General features: G+C 44.8%; 1 protein-coding gene across 1 annotated transcript; it reads left to right on the top strand.

Annotated features, from left to right (window-relative positions):
• The first annotated feature begins 3552 nt into the window (after positions 1 to 3552).
• On the top strand, positions 3553 to 22347 carry prkg2 (protein kinase cGMP-dependent 2). The gene is made up of 18 exons (XM_062381322.1): positions 3553 to 4064; positions 6571 to 6737; positions 8770 to 8883; positions 10202 to 10307; positions 10860 to 10923; positions 15044 to 15121; positions 16293 to 16387; positions 16584 to 16652; positions 17394 to 17492; positions 17821 to 17971; positions 18045 to 18181; positions 18984 to 19073; positions 19222 to 19363; positions 19471 to 19634; positions 19726 to 19848; positions 19995 to 20057; positions 20692 to 20758; positions 20871 to 22347. Exons 1-18 carry the CDS (start codon positions 3553 to 3555, stop codon positions 20964 to 20966), a joined length of 2337 nt encoding a protein of 778 aa, XP_062237306.1. The 3' UTR covers positions 20967 to 22347.
• Positions 22348 to 23636: the final 1289 nt, after the last annotated feature.

Raw genomic sequence — 23636 nt, forward strand, 5'->3', positions numbered from 1 at the left:
CTGTATTTGAATTTACCATCAAAGAATCACTTCCTGGCTTTTTCAAGCTTTTGACTTCTTCTCTCAAACTTCTTCAGCCGAAAGTCGCTTCATCACAAAACCAAAGTGAAGTCGAGTTGAGACGATCGTCAAGAATAAAACTGTTAGAGGCGTGTTTATAAAAAAAGCAGTTACCTGAACAGAATACAGGAGCTTTACCAATCTGGCTTTTAACCAACCAAGGAAAAGAATAAGAACAATGGCACTTTCCATTTGAGTATTATTGGATGTAACCTTGATATTTTAACTTGAGGTGGGTTGGGTTATCCAATTATTTTATCCACAATCCTATGGGAAGTGATTTTAGTTTTCATCTTGGGAATTTTACCTCCAAAAATACTTTTACCACATATGGAGTTCCCAAAGGGTCAATTTTAGAACCATAATGTTCGACCAGGTTAATAAAAACAACATGTAGCACCAGAACTATGCTGATGACACGCAGTCACGTTTTCAGCAAAGTGAATTATTTTTTCAAAGATAAAGAGTTTATTTATTACAGGGAACCTCAAGTTTAAGCTTTAAAAACTCACCAGCTGTGAAGTCGATCTTTTGTCTCTGTTGTTCGTCTAGGATCATGAAGAATCACAGATCTATTAATTTACAACGTCCAGGAACTGTCTGCACAGAAATCATAAAACAGATTCAAACTCTGGATCTAATGTGGAACCATGACCCAGAATCCAAATGAAAATAAGCTTCAGTGTAACCTGAAGAATATTTAAACCAAACTTCTATAACAGCAGAAGTTAAGTTTCTCTTAAAAACTTTCTTTGCGGTTATGGATTGAGTTTTGTATAAGGTTGAATAAGACGAAACTTCAGTTAATATTTGAAGCAAAGAGGAGACAGAGATCAGGTGGAGAAAGGTTATAAATGTATGTGGCTCCATCTAGTGGCCAGAGGGAATTGAAGCAGCTGTAGAAGGCAGTAATAATGTGGGTTAAGAATAGATGAATAAATGTACAAACATAAATTAATACCTATAAACTATGAAGGGTTACTATGGCACAAGTATAAACAAATAAATACAGAATAAATGTATGAAATGATTATTACAGTTTGTGATTATAAAAAGGCCTTTTCTGTATTTCGAAAATTATTTATGTTTTAAAAAATGTATAGATCTACAATTTATTTATAGGTTTGATGTATTTCTACATTGATTTATGCGTTCATTTATTAATTTCTATATTCATTAATTTAGCCATTTCTATATGCATCTTTATAATTGTTTATTTATTTATTGAAGAAACCTTATGTTCATTCGTTAATTTATTTCTAGGTTTATTTATTTTTCTGTATTTCTACATTTATTTATTCCTACACTTATTTCTTTATCTATTTCTTTGTTCCTACATTTGTTTATGAATGTATTAAGCATGTTTTATTCAGTGTATCTGTGTCCATGTGTTAATGCAGGTCTACTACCTCTGTCTCAAGTTGGCAGGTAAAGGAGAATTCTGACTTTAGTTTGGTTCATGTCCCATCCACTAACAAGGAGTTGAAAGACCTACACTGCAGCCAGCCAGCAGGGGGCGATCAAGATGATCCGGCTTCACTTTTGGAGAGCTGTCATGTCGTCCATCTTTATTTACGGTCCCTGGTTTAAACTCAGTGTTCAACCGAAACATTCAATTCTTCCAATCTGAACACGTTTCCTGCCACAGGTCCCTTGAGCAAGTGACTGAGGCTGTAACTCCGCCCCCTGGTGAAGGTACTAACCACGTCTACTCATTAAATACATGTCATCAGATCCGTGGCCAGCGCCTCTGACTCAGGTTTGAGTGTCAGTGGTTTTGAGTGTCAGTGGTTTTGAGCTGCAGTGGAATCAGATCTGGACACCTGCCATCTCTGCTCCGAGTCGATGGAATCTGCTGCAGGCCTCAGACACAAGCTGGGAAAACCAATTAATCGTTTGTGGATGTGAAGGACTGACATGTCGGATCCAGAATTCAACTCGTCCCAAAAAAAAGGCTGAGGCCCAACATGAATGTGTGAAATGTTTATTAACTATCTTCCACTATCTACCAGCTGTGAATGAAGAAGTTTGCAGTCGAATGTGAAAGTCGGTGCCTCTGGACTCTGGATGAAACCACAGGAGCACTATGTTGTTGATTCTGTTGTTTTTATACATTTGAAGAATTGATTAGTTACTCTAGTTCTATTGGATTGACTGGATCCCCCCCCACCCCCACCGCCAACAGAGTGGCAAGTAGATGATGAGTGAATTTTAGTTTTGGGGCGAACTATCTATTTCAAAAGTATTTTGAGATGACATCACCTTTAAAAATATCACACACACACACACACACACAGAAACACACACACACACACACATACACACACGTACACACACACACGTACACACACACAGAAACACAGAAACACACACACATACACACATACACACACACACACACAGAAACACAGAAACAGGCACACACACGTGGCTCAGATCTCCTGACCTGTCAATCATACCCGGGTCGCCGCGCGAGCGAGGGCGCGCGCATCGGCCGAGGAGGAGGAGGAGAGGTGGCGCGAGCGCGGCGGAGGCAGAGGAGGAGAGGATGAGGAGGAGGAAGGAGGAGGGAGGAAGGAGCGTCTCTCTGCTGATGCTCGGATCTACAAACTGATTCTTTCCGCTTCTTCTTCTTCTTCTTCTTCTTCTTCTTCTTCGATTTAAAGCTCCGGTGGAAACTGCGACATCAGGTAAGAACCGAGAGGAACACGGAATCATTTCATCTTTCAACACGAAGCAGGTGCGACGTCCTCCGAGGACACGGTCCACGTTGTGTCACCAGACTTTTTAAATGTAGAAAAATACATGTTAGAAATATTTCTATTCATAAAATTACGTTTAAGAATACATTTTTAAACAATATTTCAATCCATGTTGGTTAAAGTCACAGAGTTAATATACAAACCAGAGGAGCAGCTCGGAGATGTTTGTGTTTGATGACAGTATAGTTTGGATTTTCAGAATAAAGTGCTGCAGCAGTGACCTGCCATCCACTGCCCGCGTCCCAGCAGGAATGTGATGCATGAAGTGGACAGTGTGTGTTTGTGAGGGGGCTACGGACCCACACAACAAACACCGGATTGTTCTCTGACATTTTGTCCCCACGCACACACTCTCTCCACCAGAGAGTCGAGCTCTGGACCAGCAGAACGCAGAAGTTTCTCTATCATCTTCTGATATCGATCAACTGTGATTATTGTGATTTCCCTCGTGCAGCGTTCCCTCAGCCGTCGGCCGAGCAGACAGGGAGTGACTGTTGATGTAACACAATACTTCCTGCCTCCTGAATAATAAATGGAGGACACACACTCTCTGACCATTATATACTGATCCGCTCTCTCTTTCTGTCTCCGGCTCTCTCTCCTCCCGGCGTCAGCTCTTTTGTTTGAAACCTCAGCCCCGGCTTCCTCAAACAACCCCCCCCGCTGATGACTCCATCCTCTCAGCAAACACTGACACTCACATCTTCTTCTCGTCTCCTCAGGTGAAACCATGGGGAACGGCTCGATGAAGTCAAAGCGTTACAAACAGGCGGACGCCTCCAACGGCCGAGCCCACAAGGACCACGGCGGCGGGTACACCATCTCGTCCCTGGATTCCCTGAGGGCCCGTGTGGAGGAGCTGGAGCGAGAGGGCAAGAGGAAGGATGAGGAGCTCTGGGCCAGAGAGCAACTGATCCGGGGTCAGCAGGAGCAGCTGGCCAAGCAGACCCGAGCTCTGGCCGAGCTGAGCGAGGAGCTGCAGAACAAGTGCATCCAGCTCAACAAGCTCCAGGACGTGATGAAGGGTCCGAGCGGCCCCTCTGGAAGCCTGGCGTCTCGGCCTCCCTCCATCAGAACGTGCGCCAAGAACAGCCCCAACCTCGGTGTTCGCATCAAGGAGACCCTCAACAGGAGGAAGGGGGCCAAAGCCGGGGTGTCCGCCGAACCCACGTCCAGGACCTACGACTCCAGCAGCCTGCCCAAGTTCTCCTTCGAGAACGCCCGGGTACCCAAGGATGCAAGGTGAGAGTCTTCTGTCTCTTTTAGGAAAGTTCGTAAGGTAAGGAGAGAATGGTGGAGGTTCATGATTCCCTCAGGTTCAGGCTCATCAGAACCTCGTGGATGAGGTTTGAGAATGCAAGCCGCAGCAGGTGGGACCGAAGCAACTAGTTCATTAAACCAGATGGAAGGTTCCTCAGTCAGAGAAATGACCCTGAAGTATCCAACTAGCAGCCACGATAAGAGCTGATTGAATTCTCTCAACGCTGAGTGCTTCAATGTCTCCTACCTTGTCTCCTTTAGCAGAGGAAACACTGGGCCATCCTTTAGGACACACACCCAGTCACAACATTTAAAGCAAAGTTAGTAAAGGAAATCCTTTTATAATATGAGAAAAGTCGGAGATTTAGATGTTGCTAGAAGTACCGGTCACTGGTTGTATGCCTCCGCCAACTGGTACAGTTTCAGTTTACATTAATTTATTTAATTCAGTCTCATTTGACAGTTTTTATCTCCTAATTAGTTGATCTCCGACGAATGTGAGATGAAATATTCCTCTATCAGTGGAAATTGGCTAAATTATGGTTTTTGGTCCATCAACCTGTAAGTTATGGGCTGAGCACACTTCTGCTGCACCACTCTACTGAAAGTAAACTAAGATGGGACTTGAACCCACGATCCCTAGCTTAGGAGTCCAGTGCACCTCTATTAGGACACTGGGGCTTAGCTTTATGGTTTTGAGTTCATCTGTGAGTGCAGCTGAAACGTTTGTTCCAAATTTGAAGAAATTCCCTCAATGAGTTTTTGAGATATCGTGTTCACAAGGTTACGACAGAGAAGAATATAATGTAAAGCGAATAATAAGAGATACATGATTAATGAGAAACAATGATGCTCCTTCAACTCCCATGTGTCCTCATTGTGTCCTCGTCTGATTCGTCTGTTCCACATTCAGACACGTTTGTTGATAAACGAGCAAACACAACGAGCACTGAGCCAAATCATCATCGTACCACAACCTTTAAAGACACACTCATGTTTTACATTCGTCCTGCTGATCTGAGATCGTAGAAACTTTCATTATGATCAAATGCAGCTCGAGGATCTTTCTTCATCTTTGTCATGTGACATAATTTACTGTGCACCCGACGAGGCTCCGACAGCCAGAGGGTTATTTAACGAGAGTCGCGTTATGTATTCCAGCCAAACTTTTGTCTCAGTGATTGTTCTTCACGACATGAACACGACACTGCAGTGAATAATGTGAGCCTGCAGAACCCCCCCCCACACACACACACATACAAACACACACCTCCTCTCAATCTAATCCTCATGTTTTAAACATATGTCGCTAACAAGCACAGAATGGATGGATGACAAACCCAAACGAATGTAGATGAAGCTGCCGACCGGCCCTTTGAACGTCTGAGGTGCAACGAGCTGCAGACGCCGGGCGAGTTAATGACACTGCGAGGTGGGAGGAGAGAGAGAGCGCGAGGTGAATAATAAAGAAGCGAGCGTCGTCTGCTCTGGTTTTTTTTTTACGAAGCCCAGTGTGACAGTTTATCACACACGATACGGTGGATAAACAAAACGCTGCTCCTACTGCTCCCAGTGCTCCCAGCAGCCACCACGACTCATGATCTATAGTGAGCGTTCAACCGGGGTCCTGAACCTTCTCTGGTTTACGGCTCCCTGAAGAAAGCGATGTCTTCTTCGAACGGCCCCTCACTGCAGCTGTTAAAATGCACCACGGTGAACTCTGGCAGCTCCTGACCATTTTATGTTTGGGCTGTTTTGGGTGATTCATGGCTGGAAGGAGACCTGAGGGTGCGATGGTTTCACATGGGAGACCAAATGTTTAACCCGAGGTGAAACGCTGGTGAGCGGCGTGGACGTGGGTGTCCTGGGGAACGCCTGAGGAAAACTATCAGGAATCACAGTCCTCTTAAAACTTATCCAACTGCACTAAATCACACTCTCACTCGTAGATATCAGCTCTAATAAATCTGTATCAAGATCCATTAATTATTCACTATCTCCAGTTTTCAGGATTAGATTGACGAAAGGAAAAGGAAGAAATAATCTTTATTTACTTAGAATTGAATTTAAGCATTGAAATAGGAAGTTTTTATGATTCAGAGGTTTCATTCACTCGTTTTGTTTCTTCAGGCTTCTCATTCTTAGGATGACAAGCACATCGAGTGAAGCCAGAGGAAGATAACTCACATTCGACATGTATTCGTTGTATAAAACAAATCATTTCCCTGTTGCAGAACAATTAGGACCCACGGTTGAGTCATGGAGCCAAAATGGAGCCACAGTTGTGATTGGCAACACAACTGTTAAACTTGTCTACTTGGTATTGACGATAAATATTTCTGCTTAACACAAAAAAACTTCATTCCTCCACGCAGAGATGAGAAGAATCTTACAGCCATCAGATAGATGGAGTAGAAGTTATCACATGGGATGAAACTACTCTACGTTCTGGTGAAGTGGTCTAACTGTTTGTGGTCCGTGTCGACAGTGTGAAGAAGCTGCTGACCGACGCCCTGAACAAGAACCAGTACCTGAAGCGTCTGGAGCTGCAGCAGCTCAAAGACATGGTGGAGTGCATGTACGAGCGCACCTACCAGCAGGGGGAGTACGTCATCACGCAGGGAGAGCACGGCAACCATCTGTTTGTGCTGGCAGGTGGGTTCACACCGGTTTCAATTCAATTACCTCCAGATCCGACACACACACACACACACACACACACACACACACACACACACACACACACACACACACATTGTGGTCAAACATCATATGACACCTAATGTCCAATTAGAGAGAACTAGAGAAGCCAACAGACGGTGATTTAACCCTGCTGGACTAGTCAGTGGGCGGAGTCTTGTGTGGAGTGACAGAAGGTATCAACCCACCGTGACGTCACCCATTGGTTTGTGAGCTGCTGTCTGCCATCTTGTTTTTTTCAAACCAGAAGTATCCATATTTGAAAGACTGGTGGGTGGAGCCTAACAGAGAGCCCGCCTACCTCCACCTGCCACCTGCACCCATTGGACGGTACTAGCTGTCAATCACACAGTATAAACACCCCCAATGCATACAGTGCTTTATGGTCTATTTGACACTAAATGGATTTTAGGAAAATGTTTACTGACGTTTTAAATCAACAGAGAAGAAGAATTCTTTTCTCATGGACTTCTATAGTCGCCCTCTGCTGGTCACTTCAGGCATTTCTGCAGTGGCTTCATTTTGTGAACCTGGACTCTGTACAGTGAGAACCTGCAGAGTGACATGATGCACGTTGTGATTCTCTTCAAGCTTCAAGCAGTTTGACATTAAATCAGGACTTTGACATCATGTCTGGTTCCTGGTGTTCACTGACAGCAGAAGCAGGTCAAGCAGGAAACTGTGGTGAAGATGTGTGCAAATGAAAAGTGGAAAAAGATCTGTTCTTTGTTCAGGCACCTGTGTGAGATTTAGACCATTTGGGATTTTCAGTGGATTCTCAGAAACCAGGCCTTTGGCTGATATCGCCAAAAACTGCTGATTAACCTGACGACTGTATTTTCAGTCAGCGTGTTCTTTCCAAACTGTGCAGCGTTCGACTGCTCTCCCCTGGGAGGGACCGGCGTTTGCTGACTGCGAGGTTAGAGAGTTAAAAATCGGAAACTGGCAGAAAACTCCTCGGAACTCGCCACATCGGCCTGTGGTGTTTCAAACGGACTATTTCTGGACTCTCAGTCTTTGCCCTATTGTGCAGCCGGTCTGACCACGAGCCAATCACATCAGAGCGAAACAGCGTTTGATTGGCTCTTCTTCTCCACACACGTTATTGGATGTAAACCTTTGAGAGGTTAACTAGCTTCATGTTATTCTTTGTAGAAATGTAGATTTGATGGATTTTGGCCCGGTGAGCGTCTTGTTGGCGAAACAGTTTGAATTCCTCTGGTTCACCAGGACGGACGCGGTCGGGGAGCGAAGCTAATTTTGGACCCTGATGTGATTATACACTCAGACACAGTGATGGGAAGTAAATGGAACTGAAGGAACCAGAACTCTCTTGTTTCATTCTTTACTGTTTTATTCATGTGTTTGCTTGTTTATCCAGGTGAATAAATGAATCGAATTTTCTTGGACAGCGAACAAACTAAACTGAAATTAAATGAAAGTACGTAATGAGCTCGAGGTGCTGGACAGAAGAGACGGAAACCAGAAGAGACAAGAAATCCAAACAACGTTTCACCTCAGAGGATTAATCAGATATTAAATATTGATACAGACGCTCCTTTCATCAAGTCTTTAATTTGTTTTACTTCAGGGTCTCTGACGGACCAGGACCCTAAAAATACAAGTTGTGTTTGTGTTGTTTGAGGAAACAGATGGAAGGAAGGAGGAAGATTTGAGTGTTTTCCAGTTTTTTAAAGACACCACATTTACTGTAGCAGAAGAATTATTATTATTATTTACTGAAATAAAACCTGCAGCTCAGTTTCTGCTGAGTCTGCGTATCGAGCACCAGCACAGGAGGAATTCTGACACGTTGAATAAATAACCAGTGACTCGTCCGGTTTTAAATGAACCTAATGACATTTAAACATCATTAGATTCTGTCTGCGACACACATCTGTTTGTCTCTTGTGAATTTCTGTCTGTGTCCTAAATGTAGGTTAAAAAAACAAACAGCTATTGATTGTCCTTGGTTTGGTGTTTGCAGACGGGAAGCTGGACGTGTTTCAGCACAGCAAGCTGCTCACATCGATCGCCGTGTGGACCACTTTCGGGGAATTAGCCATCCTGTACAACTGCACCCGGACGGCGTCAGTACGAGGTAACAACGTCAACACCGAGAAGACGCTAACTTCTCTGGATCTGTTTTCAGCACATGTACAAATCAGACGAATTAAAGCTGAAATAAAAATAGAGGAGAGAGAGAGCAAGGCACAAACAACAATTAGATATTCAACAGGTCGAGTTATTCCTTGTTTTACTCATGAGAAAAGATGATAAGTGTCATAATTATTGATGTTGTATCGAGGGGGAAGTTTCCTTTATTGAACTTCAGTTTAAAAGTCAATTAAAGCATCAATATGTGGATTCTACTGATGCTGACAAAGATGTTGACTTGGAAATGGGAGAGATGTGGACGAGCTGTAAAACAAAAGCACTGAGCCACAGCAGAAAATGTGATTTCCATCCTCCTGCTGCAGATGTGAAAGTCCAACTCCGGAAAATGGCAAATTTTTCTGATATTTTCCCCTGAAAGTGAAAGCAGGTGTTAATAAGTGAGGAGTGAGAAGGCAAGAGGCTCCGTTCTCCTTTTTCCAAGTCAGTGAACTGTAGAATTCATATCTCCGTGTTCAAAGAATTGCCAAGAAAGTTCAGACTGCAGCCGACGGTAAAAGACACTGAAATGTTATTTTTCCTCTGAACCTTCAACGTTCTCTCGACTCTAATCTGAAAGTTCTCTGAGCTTCATCGCGGTCGGAGCGACTCCTCGAGGATTCACCTGATGGTCGGAGCAGGAGAATCCAATCAGTCATTAGACCGAAGTAAACAAGCATCTGCATGTGGTTTGTTTACAGAGGCTTTGCATCCTGATTGGTTCTCAGCTGCTCTGCGTTTGGAGAGCGCTCACAGGGAACACGATGTGAGCGCTCTTTGTCCGGGTTTGTATATTTAACCAAGTTACCGACTGGTGGCCCTTGGGGGGGGGGGGGGGTCACCGTGTCCTGACCTCGATATTCAGGGTGAACTGGAAACACGGTGACAGTTTGTCTCTCTGAGAGTTTTACATGATAACAGATGAAGTGGATACAGGACGGCTCAGTCCCTGCTACCGGTTCCCGTCAGGTTCTCACCGCCACTTCCTGCCGCTGCCGACGGAGGCCCGTCCCCGCGGTTCTGTCGATGTGACTCACCGGGACACGGGACGGATCACAGTGTTGCTTTTCTCACCTAATTCTTTCACTCGATAAAACAAAACAACACATTCCTCCTCTGTGGCGATGGAGGGATTTAATAAAACGAGAACGTGTGAAGAAAGATGAGGAGGGAGAAAAGAGAATGTTCCTTCGTGGTTGTCGGTGTTAATGGGGGGGGGGGGGGATCTGGACCATGTCTCCGGTAACGTGACGTTGATTTTACAGCGGTGAACAAAGTGCGGACGTGGGCTTTGGACCGGGAGGTGTTCCAGAACATCATGAGGAGGACGGCGGAGACGCGACAGGAGCAGCATCGCAACTTCCTGCGAAGGTCAGAGCCCCAAGTTGACACTTAGCTAAAGCGTCACCGTACAGATATGACTCTTGTTGATCGATAATGTACGACAACTTTCCTGACATAAGGAAGTGACACACAAGATAATGACCAGTGGGGCTTAAAGACCTTTAGTCAGAATGAAACACGAACAACCAGCTGATGGCCAAATAGAATTACGATCAGTTCACCTAGCGGCAAGTCGTAAAGCTGCATTAAGCGAGATCAGATATTGACCAATCACAACAGAGTGGTTCAACTGGCCAATCAGAGCAGACTGGGCTGGGGGGGGTCTTAAGGAGACAGGAGTTAAACCAAGGCAGAGGCTGAAAAGAGGAGCTGCATTTTTTTATTTGTATTATAATAAAAAATGTAAAGTCAAGATTATAACATTTTAATTAAATTAGTTTGGTCGTGTATATTTTCTAAAACTTACCGGACTTCTTGGACACAGGCTGAAGTTCTATGTGAAACCTCCCTGGCCTCATGTTTCTGGTCATTTGAGCAGAATCCAAAATGAACGTTCCTCTTCTGTGTTTTTCCCGTCAGCGTTTCTCTCTTGGCCAATCTACCGGAGGACAAGCTCAGCAAAATGGTGGACTGCCTGGAGGTGGTAAGTCCTTCTGTCAGACTTGTCTCTTAATTCTCCTGCAGGGACAATTTGACTTCTCATTGTATTGCTCAACGCTCTGGCAGCTCCCCGCGCGCTGCAGATAGCTGCTGTCAAAATATCATTACCATTTGGCCGTGTACCATTACTGCGTGTCAGCGTATTCTGTTCACCTCCAGTCGGCAGGACCTCACAAATTACCTTGTTGATGAACAGAGCCGGTGTTATTCCTGTCATCGCTGGGCGCTGTATATTGTTACCATAATTATTTGACCAAGGCCCCAGAAAGTGTTTATTCAAATGGTGAGAGGGGGGAGTGATTTCTAAAAGATGTGCGAGTGACAGGCTTTTGGTGTGAGAACATACAAGTGTGTGCAGGGGAATGTGTTGAAACCTGCAGGAGAAGGACTCGCTTCATTTCTCCTGCGTGAGAGAAAACAGCTTCTTTTCACAACGAGGAGCTTCGAGGTGGTTCCCTGAGGTCGCTGCCCGTCCTGCTCACGGCCTCCTCTAGGGGAGAAGCTCCTTATTCAGTCAGTTCCAATGGAGCTGGGGGGGGGGGGCTGTAACCTAATAGTGGTGCAGATGTTCATTGAGACCCGGCCAGATAATATTGAAGCTCCTTGTCAAACAGTGGGGGGATGGAATGTGTGTGTTTGTGTCGGTGTGTGTGAGTGTTGGGGGGGGTTAATGCACCTTCTCCATCAGGTCCGATCTGCAGATTGGAATTCGAACTGGAAAGATTCAAAAGCCAAAAGCAACGAGATCTGTTGGAAGCAAAAAAACGTTTCATCTTTTCATTCAAGCGTTTTGAAATGTCGAGCCCGAGGAGCTGGGGGGGGGGGGGGGGGGGGGGGTAATTCAGAGTTAATGATACTTTCATTGTGTTATCTCCTAGAAAAGAAACACACGTACACTTAGACATGCACAATGTGATGCTCTGCTGCAAGTGCACAAGTCACTGACACTAGAAAGATGCAGGTAGAGGGGAGGGTCTCGTGTGAGGAATAGAAAACATGCTGCAAATACTCACAACACAATTAAATACTCACAAAATGCAGCCATTCAGGGTATTTGATTGGGTGGTAAGTATTGGGATGTATTGTGAGTTTTTGGTCAGTGTTTGGATTTTTTGTGTTGTGAGTATAAGACGCTGCACAATAGAACAGACACACACAGGCTGTTAGAGCAGGATGTGACTCTGACAGACGACAAACCTGAATAATGACAATGAGTGGTTTGTGTTGTGCGACCATGTTGAGGCCAAATGGAGCCGGTTGATTCTTGGAAAAAAGACAAAATGGTTCCACGATTTGTGTTTGTTCTCTGCTGGTAAATAGTCGTATCATCCAGGAATCGGAATCTTCACGAGCAGTAGCCTCTGTCTTCGTGCTGCCGCCGGAGAGAAACTTATTTTTAAGTCTGTCAGACAAGATCTTCTTCAAATGTGGCTCCTCACGGAAGAGATGGGAGAGAGAGAGAAATCCACGTTTTCCTCGTTCCAAGCAAAAAAAACATCCAGTGGATTTCCTCCTCCGAGGAGTCCGAGAGAATCAAGTCACAGAAGCAGCTTCCAGAGTCGGTTTGGTTTCTGTCTGTCGTGACCAAAACCCTAACCCATCAACACAAAGACAGAGCAAAAGGATGTTATTTCTCAGATTAACGTGGGAATGAAGTTTCACACGGACGACTGTACTTTAGAGAGGGATCTGTTAATGAGCAGAGAACAGGAGGAAGGAGAACAGCCGTGAACACGAGGACACAAACTGCAGACTCACACTTTTACCTTTTTCTGACACTAGACACTTAAAATGAGACAAGACAGATCCTGTGTCAGTTTGCTCAATAAGATCCACTTTGTTATAGACAAAAAGACCTGGTTCAAGTCGGGGAAGATTAATGTCATATTAGAAAACCCTGAGAACCAGGTCTCTGGTCTCTGGTCTGGAAATGGGCTAATTGAATATAACAATATATATGATAACTTTTAAAACCAATCTATTTGATTCTTTGCTCTTTCTTAGATCCATAAATATAAATTCTCTACAAAGTGAGACAGTCTGAAATCAACGACTCTTACTTATACACAAATCACTCACGCGTGCTCAGGTCAGAAGTGATTTTCCAAACTGCTCCTTGAAGGCAGCACGATGCTTTCAAGGAGCAGCTGAAGACTGAGTTGTTTCCTAAAAAAAACAGGTCTGGGCCTTCCTCTTGATTTAGTGAGGCAGACAGAGATGCACACACACACACACACAGACACACACACACACACATAAACCAATTCAGAGCAGGTTGATGGCTCAGAATAGAAGAAGGGGATGTGTGTGGTTGTTGGGGGGGCAGAGCACTTGAAATATTTTTAGAGGAGATTCGCTCTCAAGCTTTTTTAACGAAAGGCGTCATCTGTCTTTCCCTGAAAAGACAAACGTTTGACCTCAGGTCCGGACCCCCCCCCCCCCCCCCCCCCCCCCCCGCACAGCCTCTGCATCACCCGGACAGTCTTTATAAACAGAACCGTGGCGTGTTGTCTCCGCTGTCATGGACATGGGTGTTAAACTGGCGTCTCCCGAAGCGTAAACGGGATGTAAACAAGCTCGGGTGCTCGAGGAAAACGCCACTTGTGTGGAGAGGTCTGACAGTAAACACACCGGGGAATGTTTACGCGTGGCTGCTCTGATTTGTTTGTTCAACTTCCAGCACAGTCGTCTGCAGCCGAACGGATCACAGCCCTGAGCGGTTGTCTCAGCGGAGGGAACGCCACGGCCTGGGTCACCTTCATTCTCTGCACTCCCCCCCCCCCCCCCGAACGCTTTAGCTCGACTCGCTGACTCAGCAGTCTGGCTGGCGTGTCGGGGGTTTGGTAAATGGACAGAGTGCAGGGTGTCGGTGCCTCTGAGCTGCGAACAGACGGAGGGAACGACCTGTGTCTCATTCAGGAATATCACAAAGTGTCGCTCGGCTTTATGAAGCTCGTAAACTTTGAGCTAAACACAGAAACGATCTCTCTCTCTCAGTCGAGTGAGATCCTCCTCCTGCAGCAGCTGGACAGGGATCATGAATCAGAATCAACCGGTTCCTCTGGTACAAACCGACTGTCGGTTTGTACCAGAGGAACCGGTTGATTCTGATTCATGATCCCTGCTCAGAACTCGGTGCTGTATATATCTCACCTGCAGTCACAGTGATGCCTCGGGTGAAACTGAAGCAACGTCTCGACTCGGGGCCGAATCCCTCGGAGGCCGAACCTCCGTAGGCCGAGTACGTAAAGGTCCAAACCGAAATGAGACAGTCCAGACTACAGAGGATTCATCATTAGCTTATTATAGCAGCTGCACTATAAGCTAGCCTGTTAGCTTCATCACCTGTGTGCAATGAATCCTGGGGTAGCTCGGCCTCGAGGGAGCAGCCCATTGGATCCTTCGTTGCTCAGGATTTGTATTATCTGTCGAATTTGAAGGAGCCTGTGGGACAGTCTGGTAAAAGTGAATTATTATCGTATTAAACCTCAAAGAAGAGGAAGCTGCTGTAAGTGGTTTTGATACGAGCAGGAAGATAAACTCCTGTAATGTAGTTTCAGATCCACTTTGCTCATCAGGCCTCATCATGATGTCGTGAATCTGGATGTGTCATTTGTCACCATGATAACATTTCATCCACATTAATTATCAAATAATGGACAGAAGAACCGGACGTGTGTGATGAAAGTCAATAAACCTGAAGTGACTCATGATAAATTGATGAGTTGATGAATCGATGAGTTGAACAATATTCATTATAATGAGTTATTCTCGATTTACAGCCACTTCTGCAAAGTTTGTGATGTTGTTTTCTAGATTAAAGGAAAAAAAGTGATAGAAAATGTTAGAAAATTATGAAATGATAAAGAAATGAATAGGCTCAGTCCATTTTAATATGTATAATAATATTATAGCACTGATCTGTATTTTGAAAGTGTCATTCCTCGTGATGAACGTCATCGACGGCAGCTCTGATCCCGCGGGGCGGGGGGGTGGGGGGGCTACCAGGAATCAACCCGAGCCGCTCGATGGTTAAATCAATGTGACGCTTCAGTTCTGACCACCACATTCACCCCCCCCCCCCTTCTCCCTCTGCACATTAGGAGTACTATGACAAGGGGGAGTACGTCATCCGGGAGGGCGAGGAGGGCAGCACCTTCTACATCATCGCTCAGGGAAAGGTAATCTGGTAAAAACACACAAACAACACAAAGTCCTGTTGTGTCCTCACGTTGAAAAGGGAGGTGACCTTCAGCATCTGTTCAAAAGAAGCATTCAGTTATTATTAAATTAGAAATGAATAGTGAACAATTCAATTAATAGAAGCAGCTGTAGCACGTTTCTGAGACAGTTAACAACAACAACAACAACAACAACAACAACAACAACACAACCAGTCCTCCGGTGCCTCGGTCAGACAATTCTGCAACATGTCTCTAATGCACTGATGTGGACGCTGCTTCAGTCTGAAGTCTTTTCCCATCAGAGAAAGTAAATCTGCAGCAGGAGGGAGGTGAACTTACTTTGGATCATTTGTGTCCGACGCTAATTTCAGATCCCATTTCTCTAAGCAAAGTTTTCCTTCCAGTAACCAACCAGTTTGAAACAGTAGGTCAGGTCAAACTCCATGTGAGCGTGTGGGATGTGGTGATCATACCCCACCCCGCCCCCCCGCCCCGCCTGCCTGATAAGTCAGCAACCTGACACCGCGGGGCTGAGGGGACATGGAGAGAGGCCCAGCCCGTCCACCGGGGACTTTCAAAAACGCCATTACGAGCCAACGTGAGACAGCAGCTCCTCAGCGCTGAGCCAACCACACCAGAGAGACACATGCTGTTTGGGAGGAAGGGGGCTAATACAGGAAATGGCTCCGCTACACCCCCCGCCCCCCGTGTACCTCCTGACCGGAGAGGGAGTAAACTCTGAGAGCGCCTGCCACCAGAAAAAACAAGGGAAGTGAAGGTCACCGAGGTCAAATGGGACACTTAGTTAAAACACACCATGGCGGCTGTGATGTCATTGAGGCCTTTCCTCGGCAGGAGGACGCCCCGCTGGTCTGACCTCGACTGGGGTGAGGCCACTGGTTTTTTAAAGCCTCACAAATTACAGACGGGTTTCACAAAATCAAGGTCGCGGCAGTGTTTGTGTTGAAACCTCCCGTGTTCGAGATGCCACTTGATCACAACCCATCGTGTTCCAATTACTGTAATTCCACGTGTTGATTGTTTTTGAATCCCTTCGTCCTCTTTCCGACGCACTGTGAAAACACGGGGAGCAAATCGAGAGCACCTGTGAAAGCTGGGGATGTGAACTGGAAACAGCCGCGTGAAACCAGTGTGTGTTGTTGTGCAGGTGAAGGTGACCCAGACCACCGAGGCCCATAAGGTGCCGCAGACCATCAACACGCTGCACAAGGGGGATTACTTCGGAGAGAAAGCACTCATCAGGTAGAATAACAGATCCTGACCCGGGAGAGGAATGTTTTAACAGCCATCGCATGTTGAGTTAATATCATTCAGATGCATTTTAGAAGAAACTGAATCCTCAGAACCGTTATCTAAACAGTCGGGGAGTCGGAAATGTGTTTATTTTTGTGCACCTGTGTGTGTGTGTGTGTGTGTGTGTGTTACGTCTCTGTTTCAGTGATGACGTCCGGTCGGCGAATATCGTGGCTGAAGAGAACGGGGTGGAATGTCTCGTCATCGACAGAGAGTGAGAGAAGCTTTGTTTCCAGTGTGTTTACAAGCAACACAACATCCCCCCCCCGAGACCATGTGGAAATCTGATAGAGCCAGATGTTTAGTAGGGGAAGATACGTATAAATATCACTTTACTATTTACGTTAATTATTCTGGATCCGGCCGTTTCTTCTGAGCCACAATTGAATGAGTCCTTTCTTGTCCCGGGTCTCATTCTTCCATTTCTACAAACATCTGTTTTGTGTTATCATGCTAACAGACAAGCTAACAGACAAGCTAACAGACAAGCTAACAGACAAGCTAACAGACAAGCTAACAGACAAGCTAACAGACAAGCTAACAGACAAATAGCAATGAAAACACAAGAATGGCACAAACCTCCACCAAGGCCCAACAGTCCCTTTAAATTCAATCAAACTGCACCAAACTTGCACAAAATCATAAATATCAGTTTTCTGAATATGTGTGATTATTCAAGTGTAAAAAAAACATCTTAAATCACGAATTTAAAGAAGGAGAATTAAGATCTGACCCCTGATCTGGATCTTTAACGGGCTCTTCCCCCACTCTTCCTCCACCTTTCATGGGAATCAGTCCAATAGTTGCTTTGTGTGTAATTCTTCCAAATAACAAAGATTAGTACAAATAGTTACCACGTCTGTATAATGTGATGCAGGGTCACATCCACGTCCAGCTTGTGGAATCCGTCCGTTCCAGTGGTTCTGCCGCTGACACGTTGTTTTTGTTTTTCCAGGACATTCGATCAGACGGTGGGCACCTTCAACGAGCTGCAGAAGTACCTCCAAGGCTACGTGGCAACTCTGGATCGCGACGACAAGAAGAGACATGCCAGGTAGACGCTCTGCCAGGGACATGAAGAGAACGCTGTGTTAACTGTCTGAGCCGCTCGCATAGAGCTGCTACTGTGAGACGTGCTGGCAGAATCAAGTGCACAGAAAACTTTAAACTCTGCATCGGTGAAGCACTTCCAGCGTTTCTTTCTATGGAGTTATAAGAGTATTAAGGGTTTTTAAGAAGTGGGACAAAGGGACGTCTTCGTAGAGCTGATGGATTAACGGGTCCGAGGAGGAGAGAGTGAAAAGTGAAAACAGAACCCACCTGGCCTCGTCACATTTAGAATTCCACAGATTAATCCTCTCTCCGTGTCTGTGTCCGTCCAGAAGATCGCTGTCACGCCACCAGAGCCAGCCGCTGCCTCCTGATGTCCTCCAGCTGAGGGACATGGTGTCGGTGTTCCCTCCGTCCAGGCCCTTCGACCACCTGGACGCCATCGCCACACTCGGCGTCGGTGGCTTCGGCCGAGTGGAACTGGTGAGGAGGCATCATAGATTCTATAACCCTCTACACCATGCAACCAACTAACTCCGGTTGTTTCCATCTGCAGGTGAAGGTGAAGGGCAAAGACATCACCTTCGCCCTGAAGGTCATCAAGAAGAAGCACGTAGTGGACAACAGACAGGAGGAGCATATCCACTCGGAGAGGAAGATCCTCGCCGAGGCGCGCTCGCCCTTCGTCGTCAAGTCAGTCCCCTGAAGACGTTTCACTTCCTGGTCTCACACGACAATAAAGCTCGGCTCCATTAGTCGGAGCTTATTAGATTTCTGATGAGATCACGTCTCCTCAGGACGTCGCTAAGAAGATGTGGTTATTTGTTTTTGAAGTATCGCAGCCGAGGGTTTTCTGTGCTGATGATCCGGTTTCACCAGATGCAGCAGAACAGACTCAGATATTAAAGTCGTTCTTCACTCTCTGACCTCCTCTTCACACCCGCAATGTTTTTACTGTACATTTATCATATTGAACATTATCGTTGGTGGGAGGGGGAGAGGGGGGGTTAACATCTCTTCCAGTATCTCGAGGGTCAAACACTGATACTGAATATGCTCCTGAATATTTGTCCATTGCTCTACATGGTTAGGATGATATAGGAAAGTGATTATTGATAATTAAATCAGAGAGAGAACAGAGAAAACATCCTGGATATTTTTACAATCAGGAAAATAAGTTGATTTTAAAATAGAAAGTTTATGGATCTTTTGGAGGCTGATGCAGATACTGAAAGTAGAGAATAGAACATTTTCTGATACCAATATATCAGCGTATAAAACCCAAATGATCTCTAAAAGATCGTTATCAAACTAATTTTTACATTATAAACATATTTTCTGATCTGCTGATGTTTATAAACCAAACTATAAATCAGTCGAGCTCTATACAATCAAATATACAAATATAAAACCACAAATGCTGATCATGAACAATAGAGCAGCGTTGATGTTGTTCTGTTAAATGAATCAAAACTTCAACTCGTTCTCTTCTCAGGCTCTATCGGACGTTCAAGGATAACAGATACGTGTACATGCTGCTGGAGGCCTGTCTGGGTGGAGAGATCTGGAGTCTGCTCAGAGACAGGTGGGAGACAGTGATCATCTTATTGTTCTGTCATCTAATGAGGGAACTGAGAAGCAGCGACTCTCAGGTCCAGATGTCATAAATCAAGAGCTCAGGGTTCAGGTGGATTCGCATAATGACTTCTGACACTTTAACGTCTCACCTGCAGGGGGAGCTTTGACGAGCCCATCGCCAAATTCTGTGTGGGTTGCGTCACAGAGGCTTTCGACTACCTCCACCGCAAAGGAGTCCTCTACCGAGACCTGAAGCCGGAGAACCTCATGCTGGACACGGAGGGATACATCAAACTGGTGAGTTCCACAGAGAACACCTGGTTCTGGTTTCAAGCGGACTCTGAGGCCCTAGAGGTTCCACATTGGACCTTTTCAGAATGGGCTGATCAACTCTGTGTTTCCAGGTTGACTTTGGGTTTGCCAAGAAGATCCGGTGTGGCCAGAAGACCTGGACGTTCTGTGGGACCCCGGAGTACGTGGCCCCGGAGATCATCCTCAACAAGGGCCACAACTTCAGCGTGGACTTCTGGTCTCTGGGCATCCTGGTGTTCGAGCTCCTTACCGGCAGGTGAGCGTCCAGGATCATGTCTCAGCCAGACTGCACGTTGTCCACTTTGCTGAAGGAAATGAAAACACGTTCCTTACCCACCTTTCCACAGTCCTCCGTTCTCCGGGAGCGACCAGATGATGACGTACACGTTCATCCTGAAAGGCATCGAGAAGATGGACTTCCCCAAGAAGGTCAGCAAGAGACCTGAGGACCTCATACGCAAGTTGTGCAGGTACGACACCACACAGGAAGTAACAAGTGAATCCACAGGCAAAGTCATCAAATGTCTTAAAGCACTTTATAGAAACTCAAGGAGCTCCCAGTGTCTCTGTGCCAAACCAGTAACTTCCTCATTTCCCACTCTGGTGAACTTTACAGGCGAAATCCCTCAGAGCGACTGGGCAACCTGAAGAATGGAATAACAGACATCAAGAAGCACAGGTAAGAAGTGACTCGTGTTGTCTCTCATCTCCGTGGAGAGATCAGCTTCACTCATTAGCTCTAACTGAACATTATGAACGAGGGCCACTGGTTTATGACTTTGGCAATTAGATAATCAGTGAGCATGTGGAACATGAGCAGTGGGCCGCGAGACCAGTTCAAAAGACTGCTCACATTAGTGCTTCAGTCTTAGAGCAGAAAAGAACTGTGTTGGAGCAACTTAAAAACAGGACTTTGTGAATTATAATGAGTTAAGTTAGTTGAAATCAAAGTTAATATTAAATTGATGCAATTGACAAACTTAATTTGGAAAAACCTAATTAATTAGCATGTTATATAAATTTAATTTTTTTGTATTGTGATTATTTTGATTTATGAAGACTCAGAGAGTGATAGAAGAATAAAGATTAAAGAATTTGTTCTTTTTAAATGTGCTGAGTCATTGAACTTATAAGAGAGAGCTTTAACTTTTTATAGACGACTTCCATTCAGTCAAAAACATAGAAGATGTTGCAGCTCTAGGAAAATGTTCCTTGTCACAGAATAAGTCCCAGTGTAAAATCTCAGGGGCTTGTTGGTCTGGGTAAGAGCAGAGAAAGAGATTAAGATGTTTCTATTCGCTCTGTGTCCGAAGGTGGTTTAATGGTTTCAACTGGGAAGGACTGAAGGCGAGGACACTATCGTCTCCACTGAAAAGAGAGGTAAGTGGAGACATCGTCCAAACTCGTAGAAGAAGACACAAGAATTGAAAACATTCCAGATTGAAGTGGTTTTTCCAGCCTAACTCCCTCCCTGTCTCCTCGTCCTCTAAAGGTCAGTGGGCCGACAGATCACAGCTACTTCGACAGTTACCCTGCGGATGAGGACAGCCCCCCCGAGGAGCTGTCCGGGTGGGACATGGACTTCTAGAACCCGTCTTGTCCTTCAGGTCTCACACTCTACAAAGTGTTTAATGGGAGACAGTGGAGATAGAAATGAGCTCCGTCCACTTTGAACTGGATGAACACTCGGTGTGTAACAGGTGTGTGTGTGTGTGTGTGGGGGGGGGGTGGAAGCTGCTGAGGGATCAAATCTCTTCGATCATTAAAGACTCTGGATGGTTTGAGGATTAGTTTTTCTGATTGAAATGTGTGAAATGAGACTCTGAATCTTAACCGGCTCCTAAATTATATCAACGTAGAATTGGTCAAAAAAGAACTTGACTTACTTTACTTTAATTTAAACTTCAAATCACTGGTTATTGACAAAATAATGACAGAATTATAACTTGAAAATCATCAGAGGGATGCAGGCCAGATGAATAATAATAATTTAATAACATTAATTCGGTTAATGGGTTCGAATCCCTCTGGGCTCAGCAGAGGGAAGCAGCTCAACAACGAGCAGATTTCAGTCTTAAAATGAACAAAGTCTCTTCAGCTCGTTAAAATCTGTTTAAAGTCTGTGTTTGATGAATCACACGCTCATTTCATCACAGAGCCTTTCATTCATGGTTCTATCGTTTGTCTCCCGCTCATCAGATGTGAAGGAAACTTGCTGTGTGAGTTCAGGAGACACCACAAGAGGTCGCCTGTGAGTTAAATCAGCTTTGCTCAAAGGCATCTTGAGTTATGAGACGTTGCAGAAAACAACATGCTGCAGAAATGATGTGGTATTTGTGGCGCCCTCTATGGGTTGGGTTTAATATCCTTTATTAGACCTAGTCCCAACGAAGGCTTCAGGCTAACTACCGAGATTTATGATGATAACAATTTCATAAATAATTTAAACCAATTATCGCTGAGTCCCGTCCTTTGCAAAGATGCTTCGGTCGATGTCATGTTGTTTTTCAACAATCTAGCAGATAAAAATCCACAAACATTCTATAAATCTTATTGTGAAGGAGCAGAAACTTTAATCGTATTACACTGTGAGCTTGAGAAGGGATTTGTACAGATTTTAACTTTAAAGTTAACGTTGATTCATAAACTAACAACTTCGACTTCGAGACGATCAAAGCTTCTTGTCTCCAAGTGGGAGGAGTCACAAGTCTCAGCCTCAGCTTTGTGACTCCGCCTCCAGGCCAGAAGGTGTAAGTGTGTGTGAGCTTCATCCCATCACTGCCGCGGAGGGAGAGCGTCTGGAAGCAGATCCGTGTCTCATTTCACACTATTATGTTTTTACATTCCTCAATCAATCTGCAGCCATTTAATAATCTCTCAGAGAAACCTCGAGCTGTTTATTGTTCTCCGGCTCCTCACGACGGCTCCAGATGTGGCTGCCGGGGGGAACTTGGGAAGCAGCTGCAGACACTTTTATTTGTCCCAGCTGAGGAGCGGGGGGGGGGGGGGAGCTGGTGATTAGATGTTTGCAGGTTGTTTACGGCTGCAGAGGATTGGAGGTGTGTGGGCAGCAGATAAAACACGGGTGGAGAACAAAGGGCGGCTTCAAACCACAACACACTGCAGGAATTTAATTTGTGTTTAGAAGCTTGGACAGTGTTTTCCTCACAGCTCCTCCACGCACACACACAAACACACACACACACACACACACACACTAGAGCACAAACGTCTCTTCAGTTAGAGGGTTAGCGTCCTCCAGAAGTTCTCATGTTCTTCTTCAGCGTTTCCTACGAGGAGATTCTCAGGAGCCGGGGTGGACATTTATGTATTTTTCATTTTTAAACACTGAATGAAATGTCCCCATGTGTCTATATGTAAATAAACTGTAAAGCACAATCTTCAAAAATACACAATTTATACAAACCAGGCTACGTGTTCCTTAATGTAAACCTTCAAAACTGGGTGAGGGAATTCTGTAAATATCACACATAGCTTATATATATATTCTGTATGTACGTGGACTGGTGAGTGAGTGTGTGTGTGTGTGTGTGTGTGTCTCTGTGTATGTTTGTGTGTACAGTGTGAAATCTGTGGACGCGCTGTGGCCTTATAAAAACAACAGACTTCTGGATACAGCTGTGTTTCTGTTTTTCATAAAATAAAACGTCATCAATGTCATTTCAGTTTAGTCAAAACGTTTGCGTCAGATTCACACACACATTGTTAATGTGTGTGTGAATCTGTAACTTTAAATAAAGTTTTACAAACCTGTAACCAAGATGAGAATCATGTGTGATGAATAGTTTTAGCCCTTGAAGAGGTTCAGGTGTTTCCAGGTCTGTTAGCCTTTGGGTTGAAATCTCAAAAATAATATTTTAATAGAGTAAATGGTAAAATTCATTAGTTTATATAATTTTATGATCAAATCTGAGGCTGTGACCACACAAATGCTGCGTTTGTCGAGTTACAAGATGTAAATGTTGACTTTTTGAGTGTAAGCTAAAGTTACAGACCAACAGTTATGTACATAGACGAACGCGTCCAAGTTTTGCTATTCAATTTCTGAAATATTGATTTTGTAACATATGGAGAATGAAAACCAAGGAGAGAGAAATAAACTTTGAATATTTTGCTTTGTTTCTGTTTTTTGTTTTGTGCCACTTTTCTCCCAAACTTTCCCGTTACTCGTTTTGTGTCATCTGATATCAAGTTTATTTATTTAATATGTTTGACGTTGCTCAGTTATTTTAGTCTT

Source organism: Platichthys flesus, chromosome 3 (assembly GCF_949316205.1).
Source record: "Platichthys flesus chromosome 3, fPlaFle2.1, whole genome shotgun sequence".
NCBI lineage: Eukaryota > Metazoa > Chordata > Actinopteri > Pleuronectiformes > Pleuronectidae > Platichthys > Platichthys flesus.